The following is an 11,367-nucleotide window of genomic DNA, read 5'->3' as shown; positions in this document are numbered from 1 at the left end:
GATGACTGATACACCAAAGGGATTGTGCTTTTGTGTTAGTGTGCCTTCAATTTAGGTTCAAATTGGTTTGATGTCAGGAAGGCAATAAGTGAACTAAGTCACCTCAAAGGTGAAATGAGAATTATCATACTCTTTCACAGAAATTAAAATGAGAAAATGATGGAATCGTTATGGTCCTAGATCATCTTGACCCAGCGTTCTCAGTTTTTTTTTTATTCTGTATGGTTCCTAGGTTGTTCTATTTAGTTTAGTTTATTAGATTCCCCCTTTCATCTTTGCCCTCTGTCTCCCTCTGTGTGTCTGTTTATTTTATTGTGAGTTCTTATGCCTTGTTTCCCCTCCTTGTGTTTCCCCAGCCCGTCAGGTCTGTGCTCTCCCCATGTTCTTTCTCCCCCTCGTGTCTGCGTCTCTGTCTTCCTGTTTTACTTTGATAGTCTCCCGTCAGTGTACGTCACGTTGTGTTTGCTCCTGCTCTGTCTTGTTACCATTATCTGTGTCAGCTGGGTTCCCCGTGTGCTCCCACATCCCTCGTTTCCTTGAGTGTATTTATGTCCGGGTCTCCCTCAGTTCTGTGTCGCGTCCTCCCTCTTGGCTGTGTTTCCTGATGTGTCTTTTCGCATTATTAGTTATTAATTTTCCAGTTTAGTTTTGTACCACCTTTTTTCCCATTCAGCGAATATAGCTGCATTTTAGGTCGAAATCCAGTGTTCCACCTGCACACAGCCAATTTATGAAATTGGAATGGTAACATTTTATAAACTTCAAGACAGATGTCAACTTTACTGTGACGTCAAAATGTTCTGCAAAAACCCAAATTTCTTAAGAACAGAAAGAGCAGTTGTGACCTTTTGTGACACAGATACTAAATACCTTCAAAGTCTTCAGTTTAAATTATATTTGTTTTTGTCTGTGGACAGCCATGGATGCAAACTTTTTTTTCTTCCTTTGTTTCTATATGTGGTTGAAGAACATTCTATGGTCACTGTCATGCCATGTTTATTTCCCCTTTCACTGCAGCAGCTTTGCTTCTCTAAACTGAAGAAACCACCTTTGTGCAGAACAGCTTTTTCCTTTGAGGAGTTGTTGTTGTCTTCTTTTCATTTGCACTATAGATTCTTTTTGCACGACTAATGATAGGGCATGGTTGGAACATTATTTGCTTAACATGAGAAGTATAATTTTAATCTCTTGTAACGGGTTTTAATGGTTACATCCTATAGTTTATGTTAAACAATAACAACAATAATGGGCGGTGCTACCAATCGGAGGAGCATCTTCATGTGGATTTCTAAAGTTCTGAATTGATTTTTAGATTTAATGGATCAGGCCAATGATGTAACCTTTTTAACACTTTTTTAACCAAATATAATCTCCATAGCAGCGACTAGACTACTGTTTACCTAATTATAGATATATAAACTGGAATACTTACGTTGTTAACCCTTGGTAAGTTGTTGTCAAAGCAGAAGTCAAATATCTTCAAAGGTTTAGGTCTGAGGAATAAATCTCGCCATAAACACCACCTGGTACCATTTCTGGAGTTTTAGACTTTGCTGATGGTATTTGCCTAATGTTGTTGAATTGTGTGGGTTTTTTTTGTTTTTTGCATAGTTATATTGCATTGACCTTTGCCACTGTTTAAACTTAACTATTCCTCAGATGCCTTAAAATATAATTCAACCATGCACAACAGTAGTTAAATGTAAAAATAAAAATAGATAAACATGTAAGTTCCAGGTGGAGGCTGGTGGAAGACTGAGTCAGGCTGGCTATGAATGAGGACCTGTCCAGACCTGTCCTAGTTCCTGCTTCCAATGAGCTGTGCATTTAGCCCTGGGCCTTCCGGTGCGCTGTGTGAACGTGTTTCTAGGCTGAGAAGAGCTTGGCTGCGTTGTATATATTGTAAATAGCTTAAATAGACCTTTTTGTTGTTGTTGATCTGGTAGCTGTAGGGGTAGGAAGTCGTTTTCTTTTAGTACATTTGGGGATTCTCATTATAGGTAAGGCAGTTCTGTTTCATTTCTAGAGTGTTTTGTTTGTTGTTTTTGCTATGCCCACCCTGACACTTGCTACCTTTTGAGTTTAATAAAAACCTGCTTGTTGTAAACCGTAATCCTGTGGCAGCGTTCGTTTTTCCTTGGCAGCAGGGAGTGTGGGCATTTTTACTTTCCTTTTTTTCTTTTTCTTTTTTGTGTTGTGCTCCGGTATCCCACACGGCTCAGACCTGTAGATACAGGTCTGCGTTATCATGCACAGCTACTCTTCCAGAGTTCAGGAATAAAAAGTATCTTATTATAACAGTATCACCAGGCTAATGTATCCCTTGAGATTAGGAGCATTAGCTTACAGATTTTGGCAAAATAAGTTCATGAAAACTTTTGCTTATATAAACTGATTTGGCCTTGCCTGAAATTATTTCTAAGATAATAATCTATTAAGATGACTTGCACTCCCAGATTTACCTCTTCTGTTAGGCTTCAGTCAATTATCTGTTTGTTTGTTTGTTAGTCAGGAAGTATGATACTATAGAATGACATATGAGGAAATCCTATGATTTTGTGCTCAGTGTCAGATCAGGAGTTACGTGGTTATTAATATTTTGAATTTTCTTTTCAGTTCTCTTTTTTCCAGCAACGTAATGTCTTCCAATGCATCTCTGTCCACTAAGGACAATGATGACATCATCATTAGAAACATCAACTTTGTCCTCTACACAGTGACCGTTGTGCTCGGCATCACAGGAAACGCTGTGGTGATCTGGATGGCTGGAATCAAACTTAAGGTGAATATAGAGTGTTTTAAATATCTAATTTTGTTTGTCAGTAATATCTTCTGTGTCTCAGTGAAAACGCCAAAACGCGGCAAATCCCCGTTAGCGAGTTAACGTGGATCGGCCCGGGCGCTAACGCATTAACGCGCTAATGCGTTGGCGCCCGGCCGATCCACGTTAACTCGCTAACGGGGATTTGCCGCGTTAAAGCGGTTATGATGTTAACGTTGTATTAACGAGATTAACGCTGACAACACTACTTACATGTAAATGCAGAAACAAGAATATGTCAAACACTATACTCGTGGAAACACACTCAGTGACAAGTTTATCAAACACTCAATAGAGTTGAAAACTTTTTTTATGCTTAAAAAATGCTGTACAAAAAGTTTTAAAACTCTGTTAAAAAAAGAAAAAGCAAGTAATAAGAATCCTGTAAGTCTTCACTGTGAATATCATGACTAAGTACAGTACAGTACATCTAAGTTAAAACCCAGAATAAGGCCATATGTTCTTGAAAAAACAACATCATTAATATAAGTGGTTGCTAGTAACTAAGACTTATGAATAGTATTGTGCAAAAGTCTTGAGTCAAACTTCATTTCTTTATGTACAGTATACAATACATCTGGAAAGTTTTTACAGCCCTTCACTTGTTCCCTAATTCCCCGTGTTTCAGCCTAATTACACAGTAGATTAAAGTAATTTTTCATGTCAAAATTCTAAACGAAAAACCCCATAATGACAAAAAGTGTGCTTGAAATTGCCAGGATCCTGGCACAAGCATTTATTTGGCTTAGCAGGCAAATTCCAGGCTGATAGAATTCAGTGACTTTGCTTCCCATCTGTTCTTGAGTTCCTTTAGATCAGGGGTGTCCAACTCCAGGCCTCAAGTGCCAGTGTCCTGCATCTGTTAGATATTATCCTGGGTCCACACACATGAATCAAATGATTAGTTCCTTACCAGGCCTCTGGACAACTTCAAGACATGTTGAGGAGGTAATTTAGCCAATTAAATCAGCTGTGTTGGATCAAGGACACATCTAAAACCTGCAGCACACCTGCCCCTGAGGCCTGGAGTTGGACACCCCTGCTTTTGATAATGGCATGTGATGCTGTCTGACATCTTCTAGGCTACTTAACTTTGTCAGGTAGATTCTATTTAAGTGATTTTATACATGTTTTGCATGTCATTACCCTGCATGGACGTCTAAAACTAACACATGAGTTAGAGTACGTTTTTATTGTGCTATGAAGTTCCTTTTATATCCGCAAGAGCAACCTAAGTTTATGTGCTCTGGGAACTGAGTTTGGGCTAAAACACACAGTTTTACAAAGTGACATAATTGCTATTTAACAATATTAGTTGACACCAGATTTTACATCCACTTATTCACATGATCACTAGATGTGTGCATAATGCATGCTGCTCTGTTTATTGATAAATTGATAATGACTGGGGGGATAATAATATCAAAGTCTGGTTACTTGCGTCATGTAAATAATATATTATTTTACTTTGTCTCTTCTTTCTCTTCAGCCAGCAGTCAACAATGTGTGGCTGGTGAATCTGGCGATAGCAGATCTGATTTTCTGTTTCACACGAATCTTCTCCCTCATCCAGATGAAGTTAGAACGGTGGCCTTTTGGTCTCTTTCTCTGCCAGTTTCATGGTTTGTTCAAACACACCAACATGTTCTGCTCTGTCTTCCTGCTGGCTGTGATCAGTCTGGATCGAGTGCTTTGTGTCCGTCAGCCCATCCTCACGAAGCGTCGACGCACCCTCTTCGCAGCGAGGGTGGTGGCAGTCTGTGTCTGGATTATAGCGCTCCTCTTCAGCATTCCCTACTTCACCTTCCGCAAAATCTACATGGACAACAACAACCAAACTAAGTGTAAAATGGTGTGGGTGGAGAAGCCAAAGGAAAACAAAAACACCAAAGTTGCTCTCTACTCCATGCAATTCATATTCAGCTTCATATTTCCCTTTATGGTCATTCTCATCTGTTACATCCTGGTTGGCCTGGGCCTCCGACGCACTCGTCTGTCAGGGAAATCTCGGCCCCTTCGTATATTAGTATGTTTGGTCATTGCCTTCTTCCTGTGCTGGGCACCTTACCAGTGCCTTCTATTAGTAGACATTGTGTATAATGAAAACCAAGTGGTGAAAAAGTGGTACTCTATAACAAAGAGCATTGCTTATTTTAACAGCTGTGTGAACCCATTGTTATATTTCTGTATGGGGCTAAAAGTCAAGGAGGGGTTTAGACAGAAACTCATGAGAGTTTATAAAAGGGCTCTGAGAGATGATATGGATGGCCAGATGGCTCAGCCAACTGATCCCTCTTTGGATTAAAGCTCTGGGTTAAAACAGAGTAGGCGGAGAGGAGTGGATGTAAGTAAATTTTACCTTTCCCCAGAAAAATACATGTCCTTATACATAACCATTAATATAATATTGAAATGCCGAAATCATTTTTTGCTTCCATTATATGATCAAAACCAGTATTTCAGAGTGAAACATAAAAGGTGGGAAGACTACAGTAATGATAATCGGTCAAATTAAAAGATTTATCAACAAAGGCTCAACAAAACAGATGTGTGAACTCCTACCTTTCGCTAAATCTGTTTCACCATCACTATATTTAAAGTCAAGTCTTAAGAACAGTGATAATTTGTTTGTTGTTTATTTATTTATAATACCTGGAAAATTCATATTGACACCAGAAAATTCACCCTCAATCACTATGTCATATTTTACATATTGTATATTATGTTTCTTGCTTTTGCTTTTTTCTTTTGTTTATCTATAGTTACCTAATTATAGATAAACTGGAATAATTACGTTGTTAACCCTTGGTAAGTTGTTGTCAAAGCAGAAGTCAAATATCTTCAAAGGTTTAGGTCTGAGGAATAAATCTCACCATAAACACCACCTGGTACCATTTCTGGAGTTTTAGACTTTGCTCATGGTATTTGCCTAATGTTGCTGAATTGTGTGGGGTTTTTTTGTTTTTTGCATAGTTATATTACATTGACCTTTGCCACTGTTTAAACTTAACTAACCCCAGCATTAGCTTATAGGTTTTGGCAAAATAAGTTCATGAAAACTTTTGCTTATATAAACTGATTTGGCCTTGCCTGAAATTATTTCTAAGATAATAATCTATTAAGATGACTTGCACTCCCAGATTTACCTCTTCTGTTAGGCTTCAGTCAATTATCTGTTTGTTTGTTTGTTAGTCAGGAAGTATGATACTATAGAATGACATATGAGGAAATCCTATGATTTTGTGCTCAGTGTCAGATCAGGAGTTATGTGGTTATTAATATTTTGAATTTTCTTTTCAGTTCTCTTTTTTCCAGCAACGTAATGTCTTCCAATGCATCTCTGTCCACCAAGGACAATGATGACATCATCATTAGCAACATCAACTTCTTCAGTCTCAGCTGACAGCAGGTTTCCCCAACTTCATAAAACTCATAAAATTTTATAGTGGTAAAAAAAAATTACTATGAAGATAAAAGCTCCTACTTACCTACAATGAAAAAAAGAAACAAGAAAAAAAAAGTGTTTACCTGTAGCTTAAATGCCTTTTTTATTTTAGAACCCCATGTTACACTCAATTAAAAATGGCATATTATGTAATCAACTTTTCAACCAAAATACCAGATGGACTTTTCAGACCGTTACAGGAAGCTTTGAAAAATATAGAGCACATTTATTTACATATGTTTATGCCTGGCCTGAGTGTATACTGTATAAATAATACCGCACCCAGCTATCTTACTGATCTCCTCAGCTTTTATACCACTGGAAGAGCGCTTACATCAGCAGGCCAAATGCTCCTGACCTTGGTTTAAGACCACAGGTGACCACACATTCGCCTCTGTTGCACCCTACCCTCTGGAATAATCTCCCCGAAGCTATTCGCGTGTCTATTTCAATTCAATCTTTTAAATTTCAATTAAAAACTTATTTAGTGTAGCCTTCCCGGCTTTCTAGAGCCCGCATTTTGTAAGTCTGATTTAACCTTCAGCCTTTTGGCTTGTGCCTACAATGCCTGGTGTTAGTTATGTCTCCCACCTGTCAGTGTATTTATATTTGTATCTGTTATTGATCTTAATTGGTTCTGTGAAGCACTTTGGCATACCTCTGGTTTTTTTGTGCTATATAAATTGTAATGTATTGTATTATATTTAACCTCACAGGACTTTTAAACAAATATCTCAACTATCATTGTCTTACAAAAGGGAGTCTATGTATACATCTGACAAGATGATACTGCTAATCTTTTTGCAGAGATTTATCTCCAGTGGAGGACATATAAGGAGGTACATCCCTTCCTATCTCTGTCCAGGTGTTCCACAGGTTTCACAAAACTTTGTCGAGTAAGGTCAAAGTAAAGTTTTATAACATGTTAACATTTAACATGATGTATCTTTTTTTCTAAGTTTTTCATCAACTGTTGTATAGTTCCCAATACATACATTTTTTATGCACACAAAATAAAGACAATTTATGAAAATTCTAGATATTTAAATATTTTGTTAAACATTGATCAACACTGCAACATATATTTGCCATTATAGTAAAAAGGAAATGACTTTCTAAATGTAATAATCTGTTCTGATTGTAATAATCCATTGTGATTTTAATAACTTGGAAAAACCCTGGAAACTGTGGCGAACGGAGCTCAGTCGATCCAAGTTGGTACCATATTTTTCGGACTATAAGGCGCACCTAAAATCCTTTAATTTTCTCAAATTGACAGTGTGCCTTATGATTGAAGTCTGGTTGTGCTTACTGACCTCGAACCGATTTTGTGTTGTACACGGTGCTCGAAAATCAAAACTCTGTCAAAAAACGTTTTAATACGACTCTGGTAAACTGCGAAGCCGCACTGCTTGATGGATTGTTGGAGTATTACCACTGTCGTAGTCAAGAGTTAGCTCGCTAGTATCCACCTAAACATGATATACAGTGGTCCCTCGCTATAACGCAGTTCTCTTTTCACGGCCTCGCTGTTTCATGGATTTTTTTGTGTGCAATTTTTCTTTCTTTCTTTTTTTACAGCGCATTGTGTTCTGCGTCCTGATCGTCTGTAGACCACTGTCAATCAGTCTCATGTACAGTACAGAATGCATTCAGCATGTCAAACTTCCATAAATCTTTGATCGCTAGCAGTGTCAATCTGAAGTGCTGTACTGTATGTTTGTTTTCTCCCCAACAAACACAACAATGTCAGCTAAACGTTTTGCAACGTCAAAGGCACCTGCGGTAGCACCCGAAAGGCAGGGTGAGATGCTAACCATAAGGCACACCGGATTTTTATACTACATCTGCTTTCTGGTGACCTCTGACTCAACATCGCTGTCCTCAATCTCAAAGTCCTCCATGGAGCTGTAGCTTGAGTCTGCATTAGAGCTGGAGCTATGCTGGAAGGCAATTGAACAAACATTAGCACAAAAAATTATTTCTGTACAGTTAAAAGAATACAAATAATCTGTCTATGTAATATAGTTGCAAATACCCTTTTGCTTTGCAGGTAAGACTTCTGTTTTTCAAGTTTCTTTATCGCTTTGGATTCTGTGTCCACAATGGCTACATAATGTATGAGAGTGTGAATCCTGAACACAATGAACACAAAATAAGAATGTTAGATTCTCTTGGTGAGTATCAAAACACTGCGATTTGATGTAAGAGGTCACCTGTGGTATAGCATCGCAAGGAACTGGATCACAACTGAAACTGCAAATCCCAAAATAAACATGAAGGCAATTGGATCAATTTGGATATCATCTCCAAGTAACAGCGCTTTCAACCTGGAATCATAGGACATAAATGGTGCCCATTCTTGATAACACATCTTCCAACACTTACTTTGTTTCTCAGCTCTCGCAGCTCATTGGCCATCTTTTTCTGTTTTTCTTTGTCATCAGGCAGAGGTTCAAGATACTTCTTTTGAAGTTCTTCCCAGAATTTATTTTCCTCCTGGAAAAGTTAGATATATTTTTAAGGTGTTTAAAGCTAAATAAATAGAAACAAAAGCTTTAAAGGAAAATAATATGTTCATTAATGGAACATATCTATAGCTTGTAAAGTGCCACGAATTAAAGACATTTTTGTGGGGCAAAGTAAGCATTTCTGCATGTTAATGAACAGTAATTATTACCCAAACACATAAATATCATACTATACATAAGACCATCATCATTTTGGGGAGTATGGGAGTAATGATAAATTCTAAACAGAGGTCATTTAAGCAAGGCAAATGAATTAATCAATAACACATGCACATCTGGTCGAGTGAGCCCTCTTGAAATGTCAGGTCGCTCGATAAACTCTGGAGCTTTTCAATCCAGCCTGCTGAAAACAGCCAGGCAAATTTTTTTTAATGGCAGTATATTTGTCTGATTTTAAAAACAAGCAAAAAAACTTTGCCAGGGTGTGGTTTGTGGCTCAGCTTCAATCTCATTGAGATTGTGAGACATGCCCATGCTTGAACTTGTGTTTACGGCCCTACAGGTTCCCTAAACATAAAAGGCAAATGGTTCAAAGAAAATTGGCTGAAGTTGTAAAGCTGGGAGTAATAGAAGAGTCACACATTAGCTATGTCCCAATTCCTAGGCCGCATCCTTTGAAGGACCAGGCTTTCGCGGTCTATGGGGGCCGGGTCCTCCGAAGGCCGGAAGTGCGAGGTTGTGAAATGGGACGATCTAGCCTTCAGATTTGCATCCCCAGCTGTCTCAGTAGAGTTTAATAAACTCAGCCGTCTACTCCTTGCTCACTAAAATATAAGAGGACATTGGAGTAAATTCTCCACCATCTCACACTTCTGTTCAATCAGCTTGACATTTATTCAGCTGTGTAAACTTTAATCTCAGCCAAACCAATTTACTCAGGAACAAATAAAACCCTGAAAAAAGACTAACAATAATATTTTAAATAAATCGAGGGAAATGAAGGACGTATTTGTCGGCCCCATTTGGAGCAGCCTTTGAATTGGGACAGCCTTCATGGCCTGGCTGTGACATTATTGGCCTCCAAATGCGGCCTTTGAAGGATGTGGCCTAGGAATTGGGACATAGCTAGTGTGTGGTGTAGCCCCATACTTCTCATAGTGAAGAAAGATGGGTCTATACAATTCTTTGTAGACTACAGCAAGAATGAGGTGTCACAATTTGATTCCTGTCCCATGCCCTGCATTGAGAGCTCCTGGACCCGTTAAGCACGATGATGATGATCCAATTGGTAAAGTAAAGGCACTTGGGATCTTTCTTGGCAAAAAAAAAAAAAAGAGTAGCAGGTGAGCTGCACAGCTGTATAGCGTTTTTTTTTAGTTTTTTTTTTACAACCAGTAGGCGACGAAGTAACAACTGATTAAGGTCAACATCCAATTACAACAGTAAATGAAAGGAAATAAAGTTTTATGGGTACGTTAATGGTATGTCAGTCTTTTGCTTGTATGATGATTAGTGTAAATAACATCTGCAGAATGTAGGTTAGATATTTTCAAGAGAAACACATTTATGCCACTCCTTTGATAAATCAGTCAGTGAATGTATTCCTTTTTTTTTTTTGCCTGTCCCGTTTGGATCTTTAGCCATCAGAATTGTTGTCTGAAAGCCAAGAAAGATGACAAGTGGATTTACTTTACCAAGTGGATCATCATGGCCTTGCCATATTGGTCCATTTGATTGACCTTTATTATAATTATGTATTTATTGTATTTTCATTTTTTAAAGACGGGACAGACATGACTGGGGGAGAGGACAGGGAGAAAGAATGAAAGAAAGAGAGGGAGAGAAAGAAAAATAGAGGGGAGAAGAAAAAAAAAGAAAAACAAACAAAACACCTGGATCAACTGTATGGAGATAAAAAACCAGAAGAGAAAATAAACAACAAAGAGCAACATAATAAAAACAACACCATCACAATAAACTAGCTAACAGTAGATACTAAATATTACATCTTATTGTGTTTTGTTTTGTTTTCCTTTTTTAATTTCACCTGTTGAGAATGAAAAAAGAAAACAAGCAGAAGAAAACGAGAGCAACATAATAAACAACATCACGATGATCTATGGGACTATAAGAGTAAATACTAAATGTTAAACATTATTGTGCAGCACGTAAGATCGACAGCGCACAGTGTGCTTTGAGGTAGGAGCCAAAAAAGGTGTAGTTTGTGGGTGTGAGCACCCGTGTGTACACCTGTGAGCATGGACGCGCTTGTTTTTAAAAGGTTCCTTCATGTAATGATCTGCTAGAGGGTGTGGGGGGGCCACAGCCCCGTCCACCAGGACATGAAGCAGGTATGGAGGAGATTAAAACTCCAGACATCCAGAGGCCCCCAGAACACAAGAGACCAAGGAAGACCAACAGAGGGGCAGCCGCGCCACTGTCCCAGAAAGAGCTGAGGAGAGTCCCAGATGAGGGGTCACTCAGCAGCCACGGAGCAGAAGCCAGGGGGGGTTGCAGTGACGTGCCCGTGAGCTCCGCCGGCAGCCAGCTGTGCCTGAGTGACCGAGCCCCAGGCCGAGAGGCCGAGGGCACCCCACCCCCGAAGTGGCCCGAGCGAGCCCCAGGCTCCA

General features: G+C 38.8%; 1 protein-coding gene across 3 annotated transcripts; it reads left to right on the top strand.

Annotated features, from left to right (window-relative positions):
- The first annotated feature begins 1,845 nt into the window (after positions 1-1,845).
- Positions 1,846-7,295, top strand: LOC308385106 (formyl peptide receptor 2-like). 3 transcript variants are annotated; one of them, XM_080863870.1, is made up of 4 exons: positions 1,846-2,000; positions 2,617-2,782; positions 4,311-5,165; positions 6,122-7,295. In XM_080863870.1, exons 2-3 carry the CDS (start codon positions 2,639-2,641, stop codon positions 5,124-5,126), a joined length of 960 nt encoding a protein of 319 aa, XP_080719996.1. In that variant the 5' UTR covers positions 1,846-2,000; positions 2,617-2,638; the 3' UTR covers positions 5,127-5,165; positions 6,122-7,295. The 3 variants fall into 3 exon arrangements, with proteins under 3 accessions (XP_080719996.1, XP_080719995.1, XP_080719994.1); XM_080863869.1 differs by having other exon boundaries at positions 2,632-2,782; positions 4,311-7,293; XM_080863868.1 differs by having other exon boundaries at positions 4,311-7,293.
- Positions 7,296-11,367: the final 4,072 nt, after the last annotated feature.

Source organism: Rhamphochromis sp. 'chilingali' (genome assembly GCF_963969265.1).
Source record: "Rhamphochromis sp. 'chilingali' genome assembly, chromosome: 17".
NCBI classification, from domain to species: Eukaryota; Metazoa; Chordata; class Actinopteri; order Cichliformes; family Cichlidae; genus Rhamphochromis; species Rhamphochromis sp. 'chilingali'.
This window is presented reverse-complemented; position numbering and strand designations above follow the sequence as displayed.